Below are 24,360 nucleotides of genomic sequence, written 5' to 3' on the forward strand. Positions count from 1 at the left end.
TAACTTCCAATCAGGTAGTCTATTAGTAGCCTACTATGTGGAGAAACCAGCGCAGAGAAATCACTTGGTTTAAATCAAAGACAATTTCCTGCCTGACCACATACAGTATCTGTGTGCTGTTCCGCCGAAAAACACACCAATCACAGCTCAGTTGACAAACACAAATAAATCCATTTACATTTACATTACATTTAAGTCATTTAGCAGACGCTCTTATCCAGAGCGACTTACAAAATGGTGCATTCACCTTATGATATCAATCAAATCAAATCAAATCCCATGGACAAACAATAGAAATAAAACAACAAAACGATCTACAGACTAAAGTGTTAACTGTGGGTACTTGGAGAGGGGGCACGGGGTAAATGTGTAAGCTATGAGTGTGTGTGAGTGGCTGAGGGTTTTTAAGGGGAGATATGGGGGTAGATTCAGATCAGAGGGGACTTTAGAACATGAGCTGTTTGAAAACACAAAGGTGTGAGAGCCTCACGCTCAACCCTGTTTTAAAGGAGTTTAATGCTAGCTGTTCCTCTGCAACGCCTCTGTCTCTCTGTCAATTCAATTCAAAGGGCTTTATTGGCACGGGAAACATATGTTTACATTGCCAAAGCAAGTGAAATTGACAATAAACAAAAAGGGAAATAAACAATCAGAAATTAACAGTAAACGTTACTCACAAAAGTTTTAAAAGAATATAAACGTTATAAATGTCATATTCTCGCTATGTACAGTGTTATAACGATGTGCAAATAGTTTGAAAGATAAAATAAATAAACATAAATATGGGTTGTATTTACAACGGTGTTTGTTCTTCACTTGTTGCTCTTTTCTTGTGGCAACAGGTCACAAATCTTGCTGCTGTGATGGCACACTGGTATTTCACCCAGTAGATATGAGAGTTTATCAAGATTTTTTATTTGTATTATTATTCTTTGTGGGTCTGTGTAATCTGGGTGAAATATGTGTCTCTAATATGGCCAAACATTTGCCAGGAGGTTAGAAAATGCAGCTTGGTTTCCATCTCATTTTGTGGGCAGTGTGCACATAGCCTGTCTTCTCTGGAGAGCCAAGTCTGCCTACGGCGACCTCTCTCAATAGCAAGGCCACGCTCACTGAGTCTATACATAGTCAAAGTTTTTCTTAATTTTGGGTCAGTCACAGTGGTCAGGTATTCTGCTACTGTGTACTCTCTGTTTAGGGCCAAATAGCATTCCAGTGTGTTCTCTGTCTGTCAGTGTGTCTCTGTGGCTCACAGGCTCTGCCCCCTAGGAGCAGAGGGGGTGGTGAAAGTATAAAACCTCTTGGGCTCCCTCCAGCCAGACTGTAGACCTACTAGAAACTATAAAGACACCTGAGTGTCGCCCCACTGGCTAAACTCTCCCGTCACAATGCTGTCACGGTAAGTGAACACTAACACAACGGTAGCTTGCATTGGGTATTTGGTTTTGACTTACGTGTGTGTACTGGAACTTTTAAAATGACACAATCTATTTGACATATTTGGACAGCTGTATTCTTGGGGGAAGTGTATTTGTTAGTCTACCTGTAGAAGGAAACTTGAGACGTTTAGACCTGCTGGGGGTATTTCAATGATAGAGAGAGGGGAACAGTTGAATTCATTGTTTTTGTGGGAGTTTTTTGTGGGATCGCAATAGCTTGGCAATGTGTGTGTCATTTCTGTTGTTGTTCCAGATGTCCTTTTTTGTTGTTCAATCCTAAACTCCAATAACAATAGCATTACCACTGATATCAATGATGATACTGGTACAAGATGAAGTGACGGGACTCTAAATAGTCTTTAAAAAGATTTTGAGAATTTACCTTTAAAGTCAAAATAGTTCACAATAATCCTTTATTTGACTTTTCATTATATTAAAAGATGAAAAGTATATAATGTAGCAACATATCATTGATTAATTTTTTATGAACTTTTCATTGATAATTCATTATCCATAATATATATTGAACATAAGAACATCCATAAGATACTTTGCATTGCTGCAAGTTACATATATTCTTATTATAATGCAATGAGCAGGGGAAACACAGTTCCTCCTACCTGCTTCCATTCAAATACTATGTTTAGCCTTTTCCACTGCCACTATGACCCTAAGATGGCTTCTAGAAGTCTTTACATCTGTTTGACTAAAGTATTGTTTTAAAAGTGTACTGATCAGTTCTATCTCTGTGTTCTTCATTCTAACAGAACGTTGATTGTTCCTTTGATCTTTGCTTTGGCTGGTCTTGCTCTCTCAGCCCCCATTACTGGTAAGAAAACATGCAATTAAACCTTCTGTTAAATCTTATAAATGTGCGGGAATTTAGAATATTTCCATCAGTAACTACAGCTTAATAATAATATACATATTTAATAATAGGTCAACAAGATGTCTAGAGACGACGGTTTCCACTTTAGTTTAATAACAGTTTTAACACAATGACAAAACATGCTTCACCTTTCCAGTTATCCAGTCTGTAAGCTACTCTAAGCTACTCTAAACTACACTGCAAACATCAAGTGAGCAAAAATATCAACCAAAATGACCATTCCATTATGTTTAAGGAGGCATTTGCAATGTATACATCGACCTCCATCCATCCCATTGAATCACAATGGGAGTCCTCTGCTTCTCCACAACGGTAGTGTAATCAGAACCCAGGTCACTCTGTGGAGACACAAAAGAGGTCTGTTCTCTTGTGCCTGATGTGGGATAGAGAGAGAAGTAGGGTGGGCCTCACATATGGTCTATTCAAATGGAGATAATTCTCCAAACCACTAATCATGCTCCCCTATGCATCTTTCCTTTGCAGATGGAACAGAGGGAGATAATGATGGTAATGTGTAATTTGTGTTTTATCATGACGTTCATAATTACCACAACAGTTAGAAAATTACAGGCTAATAAGCTTTGTTAATTATAAGTAGTGTATACACATGAATGTATTTGTATTTAGTCAGAAGTACTGTTTATGAGGGAACAATGACAGCATTCATTGTGCTGTGTTTCAGAGAGAGCTGCTGCCTTGCTAGAGCACCTTAATGTTAAGCACACTGACAAGCCCTCCAGTCAAAGCTTACACACATAGGTTACATACGGATCGCTTCCGATATGTGCTTTGTCTTCTGATTTCATTTACATTCATTTTCAAAACACTGGACTGAATCTTCAACACTGCTAAAATCGATTCATTAGAGTGTTGCATGATTGGATACATTAAGATATTGCGTTTTATAGTTTGGTATTGGCTTAGCTGGGTGATCATTGGCACCTGACAAAATGGATGCTATGATACTTTTCTGGTCTCAGGTGCCAAAGATGGCGGAGGCCCCACTGGCAGCCCGGTAGTTACAGCAGCAGCTGGAGACTCTGTAGGTTTGTATTGACTCCAATGTATCTCCTACCCAATACTTAGTTAAACACACCAGGTATGTACCATTTCATACCGACGGAAACTAAACAGAAAACCTCTGTTGTTCTCAGGGACCACGGCTGGGACTGACTCCAGTAAAGAGCTGGCTGGAGGTATGAGTGGCTGGGTTTGGGGACTGGGACTGGGACTGACTCTAGTAAAGAGCTGGCTGGAGGTATGAGTGGCTGGGTTTGGGGACTGGGACTGACTCCAGTAAAGAGCTGGCTGGAGGTATGAGTGGCTGGGTTTGGGGACTGGGACTGGGACTGACTCTAGTAAAGAGCTGGCTGGAGGTATGAGTGGCTGGGTTTGGGGACTGGGACTGGGACTGACTCTAGTAAAGAACTGGCTGGAGGTATGAGTGGCTGGTTTTGGGGACTGGGGGAATCTGTCTTTCTATCAAGGAAGAAGTGTATGACAAGAGTATGACGTAGAATCAACTCAACTCTCAAGGAAACCAACTCTGTAGATTTGAACAATAATTAGGATGGTGATTCCCCCTGAAAGTAAAAACTTTAACTGCACAGTATCAGTGAAGGACGTTCAACATGAGAGAGTTAAAAACTGAGCTGTTGATCGTGACGCAAATTTGTTTTTAGGTGCAGTGGATCCACAGATGCACCAGATCAGTGTGTGTGTGTGTGTGTGTGTGTGTGTGTGTGTGTGTGTGTGTGTGTGTGTGTGTGTGTGTGTGTGTGTGTGTGTGTGTGTGTGTGTGTGTGTGTGTGTGTGTGTTGACTTCAAAAAGACAACCCATGTTGAGCAACTCAGAGTATAATGTGAAAAACGATTTGTTTGCTGTGTGCGTTGTCTCCTGAGTACTTATCGAGTCTTAGTGTTTGTTGTTTTCCCAGTTTTACATTGTACCTACTATTGAACGTTTTCCCAGTAAAGTATTTACATTTATTCTAAACCAAGGGTTCCTTGATTGGTTCTCTTCTCTGCTCCTTGGTCCTACCTCATCATGCCCCATAAATGTGACTATTTCCTGTGGGGCCATGCTAGAGGTTTAGACAGTTGACAGAATAAACCAAAGGGTTCTCAAATCCAAGCCAAAGTCATATCAATTCCCCAAACCTTTTCATGCCAAAGAACATTGTTTACTTACTGCCTTCTTCAAACACACATTCTATAACATCCACTTCAAACAGTATTTGAAAGACACTAAGCCCAATCAAAACCATTTACCAATTAAAAAATATAATAGTAATATTGATCTTGTCCAGACCAATTTTATTACTGAAGAGTCCTAAAACAAGTTCAATGGCCAGACGTCTAACTCCAACTCACCCAATGTTTCGTTCTTCATTTATCAGATGTGAGTAACAGTGATACATCCACAAGCAGTGAGTCACCAATTCATTTCAATGGAAATGAACACACTGACTACTGGGGATTTCCTGATAATTACAGTAGTTGGGATCAAAGTCACCCGTCCTTGTCTTCCAGATGGAGATACCAGCGTGGAAACCACAGGCACTCCTGATGCCCCTGATGCCCCAGGTGAGGCCTAGGAGTAAAATAAACAAAGGTCAAATGTCAAAGATAAGGGTTATGGCCAAAGGTCGAAATCATTCGATAAGAATGAGCCGGTTGACGTTTATTGTCATGAGTCTTGTCCTGGAGGCAAAACTGAGAAATTCCCCCTTAGATTGGCAAGCTGCAAAGTCAAAATTGGCTATATTGTAAAAAAATGAATGAAAACTAAAATGTTGGTCTTAATTTCAGGTTAGGGTTATGCATCAGGTTTTTCATTGTGGTTAAGGTTAGGGTTAGATTTAAAATCAGATGTTATGACTTTGTTGCTGTGCCAGCTAGTGACTATTCTGCAGAGCTGCCTCCAGAACAAGATTCATCACGAAAAATGCTAACCAGCTGGTCAAAATCTGTGAAAGTCCCTGTTGATGATGAGGATTTGTTATTTCAATTCATGCAGTCAAATATTTTTTGCCCAGGCGAGTGCGGCATGCTGTGATGTGCTGTGCCTTGAAGTGCACATAAAATATATACACTACCGTTCAAAAGTTTGGGGCCACTTAGAAATGTCGTTGTTTTTGAAAGAAAAGCACATTTTTTTGTCCATTAAAATAACATCGAACAAGGACATTTCTAAGTGACCCCAAACTTTTGAACGGTAGTGTATATGTACTTCATCTGCATGTCTACTTTAAAGTCACTCTGAATTGGACAAAGCTGTGAGGAGAGACAAACTTTAGCCTCATATCTATTGTCCCAAAAAAAAATGAGCAGAAAAAATGGCCAGAATGCTGTATAATTGTATAATCAATAACAAGGTAAGAAATTACACAGTATTTTCAAGCCTTCCAATAACACTAATGTCATTATGTTAAGATGCAGCTGAAGCAGCAGGCAGCCAAGATACAGCTGATGCAGCTGGTGAGTGAAACGATAATGTCATTATGTTAAGATGCAGCTGGTGAGGGAAGCGATAATGTCATTATGTTAAGATGCAGCTGGTGAGGGAAGCGATAATGTCATTATGTTAAGATGCAGCTGGTGAGGGAAGCGATACGTTTTGAGAGATGTTCTTGCCACCCAAGGCCACACCTTCCTCGTTCTTTTGTGTACAACAGCTACTTTTAGCCTCAGAAAGACTAAGCACAGCTGGGTACAACAGCTACTTTAGTCAAAACAAAGATACAAAGTGAAACACAAATTCTTCTAGAGTTATTATACATTGTACAAAATGGTAGTTAGAGGTGACACTTGGATCCCCAATTCCCCCTTCCCTGATACATGTGTAAATATTGTACTATAAATTGTGCCTTTCAGTATTATACTTACAGTGCCATCAGAAAGTATTCATACTGCTTGACTTATTCCAAATGTTGTTGTGTTACAGCCTGAATTCAAAATTGATTTAAATTTTTTTTTCTCACCCATCTACACACCCCATAATGATAAAAGTGAAAACATGTTTTTAGAAAAGTTTGTAAATTTATTGAAAATGAAATACAGAAATATCTAACTTACATAAGTATTCATACCCTGAGTCAATACTTTGTAGAAGCTCGCCGATTACACCTGTGAGTCTTTTTGGATAAGTCTTTAACCTCTACGGGACGGTTGAGCTAACATAGGCTAATGTGATTACCGTAAATTCCGGACTATAAGCCGCAACTTTTTTCCCAGGCTTTGAACCTCGCGGCTTAAACAATGACGCGGCTAATATATGGATTTTTCCCGCTTTCAATTTTTTTTTCTCCAAAAATACATTCTGTGACGTGCTCAGTTTTTTGGCGGCATGAAGCTTTCATTAGACCAATGAAATTGCCGAACGGGTTAAGGTCAAACAACTTTTTTGTTTACTGTTTAGATTAAATCGAGCGCTCTCAAACTTCCCATCATTCTGATTACGGTAGTCATTTTGTCACCCTCATCATGGCAAAGACACAGAGAAATGCATATGATGCAGCTTTCAAGTTGAAGGCGATTGATCTGGCTGTTGGAAAAGGAAATAGAGCTGCTGCACGGGAGCTTGGTCTTAATGAGTTGATGATAAGACGTTGGAAACAGCAGCGTGAGGAATTGACTCAGTGCAAAAAGACAACTAAAGCTTACTGCAAATGTTTTATTTTTTGTTACAAGCCGTGTTTCGTTAAAGCCTGTGTAAAGTTCATTTGTTTCAATGTACCGGTAGGCACCTGCAGCTTATAGACATGTGCGGCTTATTTATGTTCAAAATAATATATTTTTTAAAATTCAGTGGGTGCGGCTTATATTCAGGTGCGCTTAATAGTCCGGAAATTACGGTAGCATGAGGTTGTAAGAAACAAAACAAAATCCCAGGACATAGACATGATGACAGTGAGAAGGTGTCAGCAGAGGTTTTGGGTAAGAACTTTTCTCTCTGAATTCCTTGTACAATAACCAAGCTCTGACTTCACTGATCATCAGAACATACTATCATTATAACTGTAACAAACATCATCAGTGTAATAAACATTGCTATAAACATCACCAGGCAGACATAAAATATATAATAAATCTATGTTGCTTTAAATTATGATTTCAGAATCAGCAGATGTGGATAAGTCTCCAGAAGATAACTCCACAGAGTCTCCTGAAAGTGACTCCACAGACTCTCCTGACAGTGACTCCACAGAGTCTCCTGACAGTAACTCCACAGAGTCTCCTGACAGTAACTCCACAGAGTCTCCTGACAGTAACTCCACAGAGTCTCCTGACAGTGACTCCACAGAGTCTCCTGACAGTGACTCCACAGGTAAGTGTTAAAAACAGACTGATTCAAAAACAAAATACGTAAGTTAAAGTACATTGCTGCTGGTGAAGATAAAGACAGATGAAAGATATGCCAAAAATATGAGAACAGTATGACGTGGAAAAGTGCACTGCACACAACATTAACGTTGGAGATACACGTCGAAGAGTATTTTTCTTTGTCCATCAGATCAGTGTTTCCCAACTCCAGTCCTCAAGTACCCCTAACAGTACACGTTGATTAAACTCATTGAGGTCTTGATGATTAGTTGACATGTTGAATCAGGTGTGCTTATCTGGGGCTACACCAAAATTGTGTGCTTTTGGGTTACTAGAGGACTGGAGTTGGGAAACTTCATTAGATGACAATAAAGATGAAACAGAGTCAGATGATGCCTCTGAGGGTAAGGGACTAAAGACTTGGATTATGTATCTACAAAAATAAATACTTGGATTCTGACATTAACTAATCATAACATGAGGCAGGTGAACTCCTTGCAGAGAAAGACAAAACATAGTTATCTTCACAGTATTTTCAATAGGAAGTGCTGCCAGTAAAAAAAGTTCCTTTGTTTTGGTAGTGAAGAACTAGAACGGTCACAGTGCAATAGGTTATCCTCTGTCATTCCACAGACAAGGACAATAGGGACGATGCTGTAAATACCGCCCTTAATACTGTACGTCCTCCCACCCTCAAAGCATTGATAAATAGACAATACATGACCCTGTCTAACGAAAACATGATTAGGTACTCATAATAAAACACACAGTGAACTTTGTGTTTCTTTTCAAGATCAAGCGCTGACAGACGTGCAAGCTGACTCTGGTAAGTATGAAGAACAACGTCAAGGTTTTCATCATATTGTTGTACTAGACAGGTTCATTGGCAATACAACGACATCAAATAATAGGTTGCGACAGTTTGATGACATAAATCATGTGTGATTGTAGACGTGACCAGTGATGACACGGAGGAGGCCACGGAGACAGACAAAGATGATGACAAGAGTGACGACAAGAGTGACTCAGGTGTGTTAAATTGACATTTCTGAACTGGATATTCATTGTCTGGGAAACTGTCATTTTGAACCATTCAACCCATCAGTTGGTCATAAATCTGTTATTTTCTTCACCTCAAGAGGATGCAGATGGGAAGGCTACTGCAGGTGAAGAAGAAATATTAGATAATGACTCTGCAGGTGAGTCTACTCATTGAAGTTTGTGTATCTCTCACCCACAAAGGGTCAATATAGGGAAGGTATCTCTACTAGTGTCCCCCAGGGCTCAGTACTATGACCTCTTTTGTTCTCACTACTGGTGTCCCCCATGACCTTTCTTGTTCTCACTTGGTTCAGAACTACATATTCTACGTCATATACCATAATAATTAATTACCAGAATGTCTAAACACTGTCACTTTTCTGCAGATGCTGCCACAGACAAAGACGATAGTGATGAGGATAAGGACATTGAACTAGATGGTAAGGCCCCTGCAGAAGAGAAGGACAGCGCAGAAGACACAGAGACAGAGGAAGCGGAGGACAGCGACAGCAAACAAGACGACGCAGACTCTGACACTAAGGATGACAAGCCAGACAAAGATGACAAGAAAGACAGCACAGATGACAGCAAAGACAGCGACAGCTCAGATGACCACAAAGACAGCAGCGAAGAAGAGGCCCGGGTTCCAGAGGAGGAACCAGAGCACCAGGAAATAGAAGAAAAGGACAGCGAGAGCCAACAGGACACCTCAGAAGAAAACGACAAGCCAGACAAAGAAGATGAGAAAGACAGCGACAGCTCAGACGAGAGCAAAGACAGCAGCGAAGCGGATGTCCAGTTCTCGGAGGAGGAACCAAAGCAGCAGGAAACGGACATGAAGGAGAGAGGTGACGTGGGGGAACAGCAGGCCAGCCCTGAAGACAACATCGAGGAGGGAAGCCCTATAGGGAGCCAAGACTTTGAGCCTCTACAGGATTCGGAGGAGGAGGCGGAGCTGGAGTCAAAGGAGGAGGGGAAGCTGGAGGAGGCGGAGAAGGAGGAGGAGGAGCTGGATGCGGAGATGAACCTAGACACAACAGAGTCCGACAGTAAGGAGGACAGTAAGGATGACAGTAAGAATGAGATTAAGGATGAGAGTGAGGATAAGACTGAGGCTGACGCAGACTCCAACAGCAAGGAGGACATTGGGACCAGCGATGCCCCTAAACCACAAGAGGATGACAGTGAAGAGGACACTGAAGTCCAGCCAGAGGACACTGATGATAGCATGATGAAAGAGCCCAAAGGTGCAGTTACCACTACTAAACCATAGAAATGTAGCTAAAAATTAGGCCATAATGAAATGTACATATGTGATTCCCTGTAAAATGGGCTCCCGAGTGGCCCAGCGGTCTAACGCACTGCATCTCAGTGCTAGAGGCTTCACTACAGACCCTGGTTCGATTCCAGGCTGTATCACAACCGGCCGCGATTGGGAGTCCCATAGGACGGTGCACAATTGGCTCAGCGTCATCCGGGTTAGGGTTTGGCCGGGGTAGGCCGTCATTGTAAATAACAATTTGTTCTTAACTGACTTGCCTAGTTAAATAAAGGTTAAATATAAATATCAAAGCACTAAGTATTACATTGTGAGTGGTAATGGTACCATATTGTGATAACTGAAACACTGCTTTCTGATACAGATTCTGATGCTGACAAAGATGATATGGATAAGGATGCCTCTGGTATGTCTTCTATCTTGCATGTCCCTTGATCCCCTTGCTTCTTTAATCAGCTGATCCATGCAGCACTGAATCAAAGAGACTGGGGTAATTTGTATCAAATGTTCCATCATTTCATGCTATTTCTCGAAGTTATGCACATTTTCTTTTCATAGACTCAGAGGATGACAAATCTGAATCTGATGCAGAGCCAGGCGCAGATTCACACAAAGGTTTGTTTCCTCTGATCCAGAATCATATCACCTGTGCTTTCAAATGGCTTGTTCTTTAGCTGTTGGAACGTTCTAATGAATTATTGTGGCTCAACATCATATATATTAATCTGGTCTTTAGATGAGGATGAGACCGACGAGGATTCCGATGATGTGTCAGAGTCCATGGCGAAAGGTTAGTCAAAGCCATACAAACAAACGTTCACATTTGAGTAATTGAAATAGTAAAATAAAGTCTGTTTCGTGTTTTTTTCCTCAGATGACGATATGGATGATGATGATGATGACATGGATGGGGCAGAAACAATGGCTCCAGATTCAGAAGGTAAGGACCAAAACTGACTTACATCTTTGGGTAGTTACCAATGAAAGGCCCAATCATGATAAGGATTCCTCGACCAGGGGAAAAAACAGTGCATGTGTGTGCACCAGTCAACTCAGTCAATGTGCCATGAAGTAAACATATATTTTGTCCCTGTGACTTTTCTGATCAGATGTCTGTTTGAACAGAGATAGTGAAGTCTGATGAGATGTCTGTTCGTTTGAACAGAGATAACATCTCACAACATTATGCAGACACAAACACACACACACACACACACACACACACACACACACACACACACACACACACACACACACACACACACACACTTAGCACTGTGCAGGGAGTTATCTGACTCATTTATCTAAACACATGAGGTACAATGACAAGTATGAGGAAGAGAACAACACAACGATGACAGAAAGTTAAAAAAATATATATATATAAACCTGCATACTGGGAGCACATAACAGAGCTTTACTGGGAACAGTGTGGATTGGAATAAACATCCCTTTCTCCCTCAGCTGTTCCAGCTGACATGCTGGACCAACCAGACCAACAGGATTACATGACACAGGGTGCCTCTCACAGTAATGTCAGCAGAACACTATGACACACTAAGCCACATCAGCACATTAACATATCATATATGCAATTTAGCAGACACTTATTTTCCTCAAATAACCTATACCCACGCACATTGACTCAGTACCGGTACCTGCTGTATTTTTTATTTAACTAGGCAAGTCAGATAAGAACAGATTCTTATTTACAATGACGGCCTACCGGGGAACAGTGGGTTAACTGCCTTGTTCAGGGGCAGAACGACAGATTTTTACCTTGTCAGCTCGGGGATTCAATCTAGCAACGTTTTGGATACTGGCCCAGCGCTCTAACCTCTAGGCTACCTGCCACCCCGTATATAGCCTCATTATTGTTATTTTATTAGTGTTCTATTCATTTTTACTTTAGTTCATTTGGTAAATATTTTTCTGAACTCTTATTTTTCTTCAAACTGCATTGTTAGTTAAGGGCTTGTAAGTCAGCGTTTCACAGAAAGGTCTACACCTGTTTTTTTCGGCGCAAATACAATTTGATTTGATTTGACTTACTGTCATGTGTGCAAACATTTTACTTGTGTACATCTTACATCCGTTTCAGACGTATTTAACCCGTCTGTTACTCTCTGACATAGAGAGAGATGGAGGTGATCCATTGTACTGTATGATGCTGTCAGATTGTATTAATTTCTATGTACTGTATATCTCATTTTGTTTACAGGCGCTGATGCACCGGCAGCCCTGTCTTAGCCCTGTGGGTTGAGCCCACAGGACGCTGTGAATGGAATCAGACAGTTTGATAGGTAGCTAAAGCCATATCCATTGATTTGTACTTACTATAAGAGGAGAGGTACATTGTACATTGAATAATCTTTTCACTTCATTCCATCTCTTTTCAGTCCCATCATGGTGAATCCCACATAAACCAACAAGTCCTCCCGCAGTCATGACAACAAACGGCGTAAAAAAACTTACGTTCCTTAACCCTCTCTTGCCACTCAAAATGGTGAAGGTGTCTACGGGGATACAATTAAATTATTCTACTGTTTTGGTGTATATTACATTTTTACCCACTTTTTGACTGCATTGTTGTTTTTTGGCATCTCAAGGGTAGTTTAATATTTGATCATGGAGAATATATATTTTTTCAACTTTGTTTTTGTTAAAGACAGTTTATTTAAGTTGTGACATCATCATTATACAAGTTACACCCCTGTCTTATCAACTAGCGTGTTGATAAAATGGTCACCATGTTCCCTTACAATGCCCTTGAAAAAAACAGAAGTCTGTTTTTTTTAAAGATAGCACTCAGTCATTGTAGGTTTGCTAGGTTTCTGCAGGTTGTGGGTTACTACAGTTTTCCTCTCGCTTTCATATGATGCATTGCTGTCTCAGTCCTTGACAGAAAGCTCAATTGACACTTTTTCCTTAACCGATAACGGCTGCTACATTTGAAAAATAACTCTACTGGCTCAGTTCAACATTCATTTTAAAGTTATGAGTAACTTATATATACAAAATGAAGTGTACATACAATGTCTTAGATTAGGTATAATCTACATTGGTTGGACAAATGGAAAAATAACAATTGCATAGACATAATGATAATTTAATTTCATAACTGTATGCACACAGGGGGAAAGTCTAATAAAGATTGAGTTGTCAGATAATTTTGGGGGGGCAAGTTTGTTGGGATAAAAAGCAGTATGTGTGTGTTTTTGTGAATGTGTAAAGGATGTGCTGATGAAACGACAAGAAAATAAGAAGCCTACTCACCGACTACCAAGACATTACAATAATATCAACTATAAATAATATGATAATATAATGAACAAACAAAATATCATGTCATAAAAATAATCAATGGAGTTACTAGAATGTGATACATTGACAATTGAAATACAGACACACATGTCAAGTTGAATAGTAGCGTACTAAGTCGTACATCCAGGGTCTGGGATAATATATCACATTAGTAACCAACACAGCAGATAACCTCATCAGACATTGTAACACTACAACACTAAATAACACAGTAATAAAAGGGATTATGTCAATGATGACATGAAGAAGAGGTGTGAAGTGCACTGGCCTGGTAGCAATCACTGTATAGCTAGCTACAGGTAAGTCAGGGCCAGGGGCCACACATTTCTCCTAAACGGTATCTTGAGATACCACATTCCATCAATTGTTTTTCATGTCTTCCAGTATGTGCTGTTCAACACTCCTATTTCTGACAAACCTTTCATTGTGGATGGATGAGTATTTCCCGGTAATGATATTCCCTTGGCCTTCTTTTCTTTCAATCCAACAGTGTCACTGTGGCTTTTGTCTTATAATAAAGCATCATGGCATTGCTTATTTCCTCGTTCCTTGGCCTTGTTGACAAAGAGTGGTGGTCTCTGAAAGTGGCGCAACTGTCCCAGCGTCCCAGTAAGAGGACGGAAATGACCAGTAAGAGACAGATGTACAGAACACACATTTATTGCCACACTCAAGACAGACACACACACACACAGCAAACAGGAAGTGGACTAGGTGGAAGTGAAAGTGTTGTAGTGTAAGAGATTTACAGTCAAAGATGCCCTAAATACCAGTCAGGGAATCCAGAAAATGCATTGTCCATGTGGATGTGAGTTGATGTGGAGGACAGGAATTTCTTGAGGTTATTTCAACCTGCCCTCCTTGAGACAACTAAAGAGTTCAGGGGCTTACCAGGTCAGCTGACTCTGTTCTCTGGCAACCTGGTCCCTAACACATACTGTAGGTGTGAAGTGGCCTTCCGCAGCAGGACACTAGACTCAAGGCGTCTGCATGCTTCCCAGCCGAAACAATTCATAGGAGTTTGTGCATATATTATGATGACGTTGTTTGATATTTTTATTAGTACCCCTTTTTCTGCCCAATTTCATGGTATCCAATTGGTAGTTAAAGTCTTCTCCCATCACTGCAACTCCCGTGGGGACTCGGGAGAGGAGAAGGTCGAGAGCCATGCGTCCTCTGAAACACGACCCTGCCAAGCCGCTCTGCTTCTTGACACACTGCTCGCTTAACCCGGAAGCCAACCGCACCAACGTGTTAGAGGAAACACCGTACAACTGGTGACCGTGTCAGCATGCATGCGCCCAGCCCGCCACAGGAGTCGCTAGAGCGCGATGGGACAAGGACATCCAAACCCTTCCCTAACCCGGATGACGCTGGGCCACTTGTGCGCCGCCTCATGGGTCTCCTGGGTTGCGGCCGGCTGCGACACAGCCCGGGATCAAACTTGGATCTGTAGTGAAGCCTCAAGCATGGCGATGCAGTGCCTTAGACCGCTGCGCCACTCGGGAGGCCCCTATTTTGTGACGTTTTTGTCAGTGTTGATCTTCGGTGAGGCTTTTTTCAGACGTTTGGGCCCCTGAAACCTGGGGGTCTTCTCACATTACAAATAAACCAAACATGGTGGTCCAGACAGGACCCAGCCTGCATGGAGACGGAGAAAGAGGAGGAGAAAGAGGAAGTGTCACACCCTGATCTGTTTCACCTGTCTTTGTGATTGTCTCCACCCCCCTCCAGGTGTCGCCCATCTTCCCCATTATCCCCTGTGTATTTATACCTGTGTTCTCTGTTTGTCTGTTGCAAGTTCATCTTGTTTGTCAAGCCAACCAGAATGTTTGTGTCAGTGCCTGCTTTTCCCCAATCTCTCTTTTCTCATCCTCCTGGTTTTTTACCCTTGCCTGTCCTGACCCTGTACCCACCCGCCTGACCACTCTGCCTGTCCCTGACCCTGCCTGCCATCCTGTACCTTTGCCCCCACCTCTGGATTACCAACCTCTGCCTGACCTAACCCTGAGCCTGCCTGCTGTCCTGTACCTTTACCCCTGTTGCTGTAATAAATATTGTTACTTCGACACGGTCTGCACCTGGGTCTTACCTTGATACCTGATAGGAGGAGAAGGAAGAGGAAATGAGGGGAAGTGAACCAAAGACAAAAGCCTCCAAACAGCTCAGAACAAAGGGTCTGTGCCCTGCCAGAAGACGAAGTAGGCTACTCATTTTCATCTGTGTGATTGGCTGGTCACCTCTAACCTGAGTGGAGGTCTGGTTGATGAAACAGAGAGTGGTGTTACTGGAGTGTGCAATGGGGACTACACCTGTAAAGACAGACTACATCTCCACTGGTTAACCTTTGAGGGCGATGCTGGATCAATCCACCAGCCCGTCAGGCCTCTAATCTCGGCCGTTACCCAAGCTTGGCTCCAAGGCCACTTTCAGCCCACAACAGGAACCCACTGTCCCAGCCCAAGGAGCCTAGCAGTCACATGATGTGGGGAGGTGGGACATGGATCTAGCTAAGAGGAATCTTGGCAAAAGGCTGACAGGGTCCATAACATGCTGACCACACCACCTGCGTCGCGTGCGTGAACATGGCGAAATAAATGTACACATAGATGTTATTCAATCATTAGATCCACACTCCTTGTGCACGTCAATGAGCGTCTGCGTAGCCAGGCGCTAAAATATAACTTGTTTCTGTTTGTGACGCATGATGCACTGCAAGTCCCACCTCTCCCATCTCCTCATTGGTTTTTAGGAGCATATACCCACATGGGTGATTGAAAGATGAACTGAGGACCACACTCCAGTCCAGTTGGTGGTGGTAATGCACCTTAAAGTTGGTTGCCAACCGCCATATAAAGTCAAAAGAAGAAGAAGAAGCCTGAAGGAGGAGAGATTACTAGAAACTAACTGGGTTAACAATTTTATCTGTGTATTAATTGTCGGATTAGATGACCTTGTGCATTTCAGGTAAAATAACAACCTAATGTTTATATCCCAGGACAAATTAGCTGGCAACAGCAAGCTAGCAAGCTAAATTGCCATAAATGTTTAATGCTTTTTGACCTGTCCACAAATGAATATAGTTGGTTCAGGGTTCGTTTTGATATTTCAACCTGCATGTCCTGATGGTGCCTGGTGTGGGTGGACAAAAATCAACATGCACGCGATGGCGCACACCCGGTGTAGTCAGCATGTAACACTATAATACAGCAGCCTTTCTACATGCCCCCCACCATCAACCCTGTTATTTGGATACCCAAAGGGAGGAAGGGTCGAATCTCCTGAGACACACTTCCTCTGAGTACCAGTCAGTCCCAAACGTTCTAAAGAGAATTAGGCCATAGTGCTGGTTCTGTTCAGTTGGCTACTGAACAACTAGAACATAAGAACTGGCTATTAGAACTACATGTGTACTACATTGAAAATGTCCCAAATTGACTTCAATTAGAAAAAGTCAAGTCACGGTTGTGCTAAATCAACAATTCAAGTAACAGGGTGATTATATATATAAAAAAAGAGATAAATCAATGCAAAAATGTACCTATATGTGTATACAGTTGAACAAAGTTATTGGGTTGATCAAAGGAACAGTTGGTTTTATATTTCAGTGGACAACAACGGGGGTCTGTTTTAATGGCAGAGGTAATTACTTTTGTTATGAAAGATATATTTATCCAGTTTATCAGGAAGAATTTATTAAACCAATAAGTCTTTGAGCCTCGAGATATTAATGACAGTGTAAAACAGTCCATCGGTGTAACGGTCTTCGTCGTCCTCAGATGAAGGGGAAGAGAAATCAGACCAAAATGCAGCATGGTAAGTGTTCGTCATTTTAATGTACAACTGAACACTAAAGCAACAAGCAAAACAAAAGAACAACCGAACAGTTCCGTCAGGTGCAAAACACTAAACAGAAAATATCTACCCACAAAACCCAAAGCAAAAACAGGCTGCCTAAGTATGACTCCCAATCAGCGACAATGATGTACAGCTGTCCCTGATTGAGAGTCATACCAGGCCAAAACAAAGAAATACAAAAACATAGAAAAAAGGACATAGAATGCCCACCCAAATCACATCCTGACCAAACCTAAATAGAGACATAAAAAGGCTCTCTCCGGTCAGGGCGTGACAGTCGGCTGGCGTTGACCTGGGCTGGGACTGATTTGAATTAGCAAGCTCAGCAGGAATGCAATCACCCAATACTGATGAAGAGGGCTGAATTACACCATTGGGTGTAATGTACTATTCTAGTTGGCAGACAGAGACACTAAACAATGTAATAAGTCATATTCTGTAGGTAGTTTAATAGGAAGAAAGTTTATTATAAAATAAATATTTTTAAGTCATGACTATCCACTGACCATGGCAAACCTGGGAGAATTGGATCAAAGGCTTTGAGTTCTCTTTATGTGGCTTGGAGGTAGGCTATATTTTCTGGGCCTTGAAACATAGCACAACTAATGGGAACGGAGCATAAAGTATTACCAACATCAACTAGCTTAACCCATGATCCCAGATGGGAGGGGAGAGGAGGATAGGTGTGGAGGAGAGGAGAGGTGGGGAGGGGAGAGGAGAAGAGGAGAGGTGGGGAGGGGAAGGGAGAGGTGGGGAGTGGAAGAGAAGAGGCCACAGAAAACCCCTTCTGAGTGTCTGTGTCTCTCAGTGGCTCAGGAGAACCCGTCTCTACAGATCAGTATCACCAGCTCAGGCACATTTTCAGCAGGGGAGACACAAGTTCTAACTGCAAACAATCCACAATCCCGTCCTCAGAAACACCACTGCTGCACTTTTCACCTCTCCTGTCTGTCAACGAACAGGAAATGAGAACAGAATGCAGAAGGCCACCCTTTTTAATTCCACTGTCAGAAGGGTGGCCTCCACTGTCAGAAGGGTGGCTGTGGCCTCCACTGTCAGAAGGGTGGCTGTGGCCTCCACTGTCAGAGCAGTTTAACTGTTGATCTCAGAGCTGAGAGGTTAGACTAGAGGTATAGAGGTTACAGCTCATGTCAGGAGGATTAAAGGAAGACAAGATGGTTGAGCAACCTGGCTTGTTCTCTTCCCTAACTAAGCTTACTCTTCACCACTGTCCAGATCTGTCCACATCAGGTCTCACTCTCAGCAAGATCCATCAGGTAGAGACTGCCTGACTCAGGGTTTGTTTGAATAAATTGAATGCTCATATTGGAATTAACTATTTTTCTCTCTAATGTTAATGTGTTTTAGTAGCATGTTCACCTGTAAGGAAAGAAACCTACTGTTAAGCGGAGCGACACAGGGGAACCTAAGAGCATACTCAGATGAGGAAACAGGGATGAATGAACCAAAATATTTATTGTTACACAGAGAGATATGGAGTGCAGATCCGGGGAAGCTTGGATGAGTTGCAGAAAAACCAAGTGTGGAGACTGATGTTGGAGTTGGCTGAGGAGAACAGGGTAAACAGGTCCTGAGGGGAATCCAAGGTAGGGATGGTGAGTAAAATCCAGAGCAAGGTAGTTGGGTGGTGAGATGTGGAACAGGAGCCAGAGAGATCAATAACGGCAATGAGAGGATAAACGGTGTCAGGCAGGGAAACATGCACAGCAGAGTAACAGGCTCTTGCGTAATCATAAATGGCTAGAATCATGAACTGACCGAGCAGAGATTATGATCTGGCAGAGTGGAATTGACAGGACTGAGTATTTGTAGAGGTCTTGATTATGGAACGAGTTGCAGCTGGTAGGGATCTGCTCTGAATCCAGCACACCTGTCTCCATCCACACAATCACACAGAGAGGGAGAGGGAGAGAGAGAGAGTGTACAGGGGGAGTAACTGCAGGTCAAGAAGACACAGGATGAACACCAGAGGGTGTAGCAGGAGCAGATGTGACACCTAGCTAGAGAGTAGCTGAGCTCAATTGGTAGGGGCTGGGCTTATCCCACAAGTCCTGCCCCTTCCCAAGATGGGGGGATGAGATAAAACATATAGCGGTGCCCAGTCAAGCTTAACCTGATATGGATAGGGGCAGTATTTTCACGGCCGGATGAAAGAACGTACCCGATTTAAACTGGTTACTACTCTTGCCCAGAAATGAGAATATGCATATGATTAGTAGATTTGGATAGAAAACACTATGAAGTTTCTAAAACTGTTTGAATGGTGTCTGTGAGTATAACAGAACTCATATAGCAGGCAAAAACCTGAGAAAATTCCAAGCAGGAAGTGGAAAGTCTGAGAATTGTAGTTCTTCTTTTGATTCTCTATCGAAACTACAGTATGTGTGCTGTTATGTTGCACTTTCTAAGGCTTCCATTTGCTGTCTAAAGCCTTCAGAAAGTGGATTGAGCCTTCTCCTGTCTCTGGGCAGAGTATAGGAGCTCAGTCACTGAGTGGTCTGCCTGATGACAAAGAGATTGGATATGCGCGTTCCCGCGAGCACGGTGTTTTTTCTTTTCCTCCTTTGAATGAATACACTATTGTCCAGTTGGAATATTATCGCAATTTCACATAAAAAATACCATAAAAATTTATTTTAAACAGCATTTGACATGCTTCTATGTACGGTAATGGAACATTTTGACTTTTTGTGTCTCGAATTGCGCTCGCGCGTTACCCTTTTGATAGTGACCTGAACGCACGAACAAAACTGAGGTATTTGGACATAACTATGGATTATTTCGAACAAAAACAACATTTCTTGTGGCCGTGATGGCGAGCTATGTACTCAGAATATTGAAAAATGTGCTTTCGCCAAAAAGCTATTTTAAAATCTCACACAGCGATTGCATAAAGGAGTTCTGTATCTATAATTCTTAAAATAATTGTTATATATTTTGTCAACATTTATGATGAGTACTTTTGTAAATTCACCGGGAGTTTTTGGTGGGAATACATTTTCTGAACATCATGCGCCAATGTAAAAAGCTGTTCTCGTAAAAAAGCGATAATATTCCGACCGGGAATCTGTGTTTAGGTAAAAAGACGAAAGAAAATAAAGCATGGGGTCGACTCGTGCACGCGCCTAAGCCCATTGTCCTCTGATCGGCCACTTGCCAAAGGCGCTAATGTGTTTCAGCCAGGGGCTGCCTCGATATCATTCAGCTTTTTCACGGGTTCTGAGAGCCTATGGGAGCCGTAGGAAGTGTCACGTTACAGCAAAGATCCTCAGTCTTCAATAAAAAGAGCCAAGATGAACAAGAACTTGTCAGACAGGCCACTTCCTGTTCAGAATCTTCTCAGGTTTTTGCCTGCCATATGAGTTCTGTTATACTCACAGACACCATTCAAACAGTTTTAGAAACTTTAGGGTGTTTTCTATCCAAAGCCAATAATTATATGCATATTCTAGTTTCTGGGCAGTAGTAATAACCAGATTAAATCGGGTACGTTTTTTATCCGGCCGTGTAAATACGATTGAATATGATTATTGTTCTGTAATGCTGATGTAATTGATCAATTTATGATTTCTCTACGTGGCTTGGTATCCATCCACACAATGAACAATTTACTAGTAATGCATTGACATTTCATATGATTGAGGTAGTCGGTTTTCAAGCGCGTGAGAAATAATTTATATAACCTAAATACATTTTTGCTGTTGGTATTGTTGTTGAAGAATACATAATATCTGATAAAATAGATTACTCTGATTCTCAGTTCTGGTCTTGGCTTTATTGGCTTGATTTGGCACTCTTTCTGGATTCTTCCTCTTAATGTAACACAATTGATATGATTGCTTTGGAATACTGCACCCTAGTGACATCTCATATGTATGCACTGAGGAAATAAATATGACATGGATTTATGGTTTATGGCAAATTTATCAATCCACAAAGAAACTTCACTTCCATCTGCAAAACTGTATTTAAATTTAAAACATACACTTCAGATTAGAGAGGGAATATAATTGATCCTTGATATTAAACGGTTGATATACACTTATGCATCCCTCCATATTTTGATATACATCTTCTTTATCTGCAGAAATATTTTAATTACTTCTGTGGTTGTCTTTTTGGCAACAACAATTTCAACTGCTCCCGTGGAAGGTATGGAAGTAGCTCATTGAATTAACGTTGTATCAGTATTCATTGTGATATTTGAACAGATAATCAACTAAATACCTTCTTTCTTTAGAGAAAAAGCCGGAGGAGAGATTGAGGTAGAGGAGGGTGAAGTGGAACTCTCAGAAGAAGGGGTATGAGATGGGAAGGGAGGGAGGGAGAAGGAGGGGAAGGCAGAGTCATGTGTCAGGATACCATAGGACCAGCCAGTGCTGGTGAGACGAGGACAATGCTATGCTAAATGTGACATTTTAATGCTATTAACAAACTAAAATGGTGCCCTCAATAATCCCAACTACAAACAAAAGATAAAAGTGAAAATCTGAATATGATAAAGTTACAAAACAGGACATAAGAGTACATTTAAAGTAAATTATCACATATTGTTGGTTAAAAAAAACTATCATTAATCACATTCCTCTCCAAAAGAGTATTATACCAGAATGTTTATATTTTTTTTATTGATAAAGACGTAATCATATGAGTCCCTATGTGGTGAAGGGCTAGCTATGAGCATCTGACCAATTAGAGAATGCGTGATCGGTGCATGGACAGAGAGTGGGGTGCATGGAGAGAGTCTGATTGGCTGAAACCACGAGCTGTGGGTGATCGATATCGCTCATGTGAGGAGCAGTGATGCCAATTTAGCAATTTTGTTGCTAGATTTAGCAACTTTTCAGACTACCCTGGCAACTTCTTTTTTCAAACAGCACCTAGCAACAAATTTAGCTACTTTTAAAAATGTATTTGGAACTTTTAGCAACTTTTGAAAAGTGACTCAAACTCTAAAATACACTCATTTTCCCTCTAAATGACACAGAACGATTTTCTCTGTCACACACTCAGTCACAACACACGCGCCTGGCTGCAAAAGTGCGTTGTGAGTGACGTCAGCAGCAGGCGCTCAGCACGTGCACAGCCAGCAGCAATTTCAGCAAATTGCAAATCATTGTTGGCTGACTGCAGCAGCGGTAGTACGGCTTCGACGAGCCAAACCCAATCAATATAGTTGGTCACGAATGTTTGATCTTGAACAGAATGTAATGACCCGGCTGGGTCATAAAGGAAAAAGAGACGGACTCTAGGTGTGCAGGTCAGAACACAGGTTTATTCCTAAACTGGGCTATTGTTCAGGCCACAGCCCACGCCGCTAAATGCCGAATGTACACAACTATACCAAGTCTAATTAATGTTTACTCCCATAGGAACAGATCAAGGCCCCGAACAGAAAGAGAGAGAAGATGAGACAGTAATCCCTATTTATCATTTCCAAATCCCGCGGGATTACCCATCATACCCCCCCAACCTTTCCCTCTGTCCTGACATATTTAACCCCTGCTAGTAGCCATGAGAACCATAACACACCCACAAACACAGAACACAATACCGGGTCGTTACAAGAACTTACAACATCAATCAACATGTCTCAATCCAAAATGTACAGCCAGAAGTACAGAAAAAAGTGGGAGTCTGTACCTGAACAAATGTCAAATCATATTTTTTGCCGAGATGGCCAGTCAATTTGAGTAACGTTATTGTGTATTCTACGTAATGACATCACAACGTCATTTAGCAACTTTTAGCAACAAATCAACCTGCCTCTAGCAACTTACCCTGAAAATTAGTTGACAACACTGGTGAGGAGGGAGGATATGTCCCTGCCCAGTCTCAGCGGTGCCCGACAAGGGTGCAGAGGCTGGAGTATGGACCGCCGTTTGAGTCTTTGACGTGCTATTTGATGCTCATCGCTATTTGACTAGTCAAATAAGCTCGTTGACCAATCAGAACCTAAATATGACTGTAGTCACATAACATTTTAACACGTTCATAAATATTTTACGTAGTTATTACACATTGATTACACTATCACTCGTATGTCACAACGATTAATCGATTGGTACGCTATGATGCTGGTAAAGTTTTGTCTCGCGCACCTGCCCTTCTCCAAAATCTGGACAGTGCTGGTCATAAAAAATGCTAGCTAGCTCATGGATGCAAACAATGTTCTTCCCCAAAAACATAGCAAAACGACATAATCTGTATCAGTAGCTATAGTTATTAGCTAGCTAACTATCTAGCTAGCTGTCATCATCTAAAACAGTTCTTATTTGATTAATGGTGGTCGGACCCATCTATGTGAAGCTAGCTACAATAAGGATTAGCCACAATAGTGGAATTTACGGTTAGCCTTAAGAAAAAAAGTCTGTAGTTGACCGTGATTCAAATTAATACATATAGTGAAATTATGCCATAATTTAATAGATCATGCTAAATGAGGTTGGAATGTTATATAAAATTAACAAAAGACTATAATTTGTTAATTTGACAATAATCGGTTGAAATCACACTGGATGGATAACACTTAAGAATTGCGTTGGTGGCATACTTATTTCACTATACAGCCTTACCTATGGATTTTGGATCAATGACATGGGGTATCAGTCTACTCAGTGATACCCAGAGAACATTAGCATCGTAGGTCTTATTGCGGGACTCTGAAACCACTGTGAATTGAGCCACATTTATTGTACCAGTCAACCTACTGTGTGTATTGAACACTATTCCAGAGGAAAAACAATACAACATGGATGTTTTGGTGTCTGATAACTCTGAGGAGGACTTTGGGAAAAAAGTACTTGGGTACTGAGTAGATTGAAACCCCATTTCATTGATCCCAAATCCTTAGGTAAAGCTGTAAGTTGCAATATGAATGTCAATACGCACAATAGGCTGACTGGGAAGGTGTTTTCACGTAGTCACAGTCCTGCAATAAGAGCTACAAAGCTAACTCTTCACAGTTGTGTTCTGTGGGTGTCACCGAGTAGACAGATAAACCATTTCATTACTCCACATTCCAACCTTGTTGAACATTATCTAGTCTAAATATGGCATGATTACACCAATTGTAACCTTCTGCGTCACTTTCAAAGAGGGTCTTTTATTTTGAATGCGAACCGAAAATTCCACCATTGTGGCTAATCCTTATTGTGGCTAGCTTCACAACACATAACCTGGTC

At 41.5% G+C, this 24,360-nt stretch overlaps 1 protein-coding gene across 3 annotated transcripts; it reads left to right on the forward strand.

Moving 5' to 3' along the window:
* Positions 1-1,166: 1,166 nt before the first annotated feature.
* On the forward strand, positions 1,167-13,834 carry LOC106588966 (otolith matrix protein OMM-64). 3 transcript variants are annotated; one of them, XM_045709588.1, is made up of 18 exons: positions 1,167-1,399; positions 2,207-2,268; positions 2,812-2,835; positions 3,309-3,374; positions 3,483-3,524; positions 4,861-4,914; positions 5,764-5,808; positions 7,448-7,657; positions 8,447-8,479; positions 8,605-8,682; positions 8,793-8,852; positions 9,081-9,941; positions 10,338-10,379; positions 10,532-10,588; positions 10,710-10,763; positions 10,848-10,913; positions 12,195-12,276; positions 12,373-13,834. In XM_045709588.1, exons 1-17 carry the CDS (start codon positions 1,389-1,391, stop codon positions 12,221-12,223), a joined length of 1,794 nt encoding a protein of 597 aa, XP_045565544.1. In that variant the 5' UTR covers positions 1,167-1,388; the 3' UTR covers positions 12,224-12,276; positions 12,373-13,834. The 3 variants fall into 3 exon arrangements, with proteins under 3 accessions (XP_045565544.1, XP_045565546.1, XP_045565545.1); XM_045709590.1 differs by having other exon boundaries at positions 7,448-7,631; positions 8,445-8,479; XM_045709589.1 differs by having other exon boundaries at positions 5,770-5,808.
* Positions 13,835-24,360: the final 10,526 nt, after the last annotated feature.

This window comes from Salmo salar, chromosome ssa27, assembly GCF_905237065.1.
Source record: "Salmo salar chromosome ssa27, Ssal_v3.1, whole genome shotgun sequence".
Lineage (NCBI taxonomy): Eukaryota > Metazoa > Chordata > Actinopteri > Salmoniformes > Salmonidae > Salmo > Salmo salar.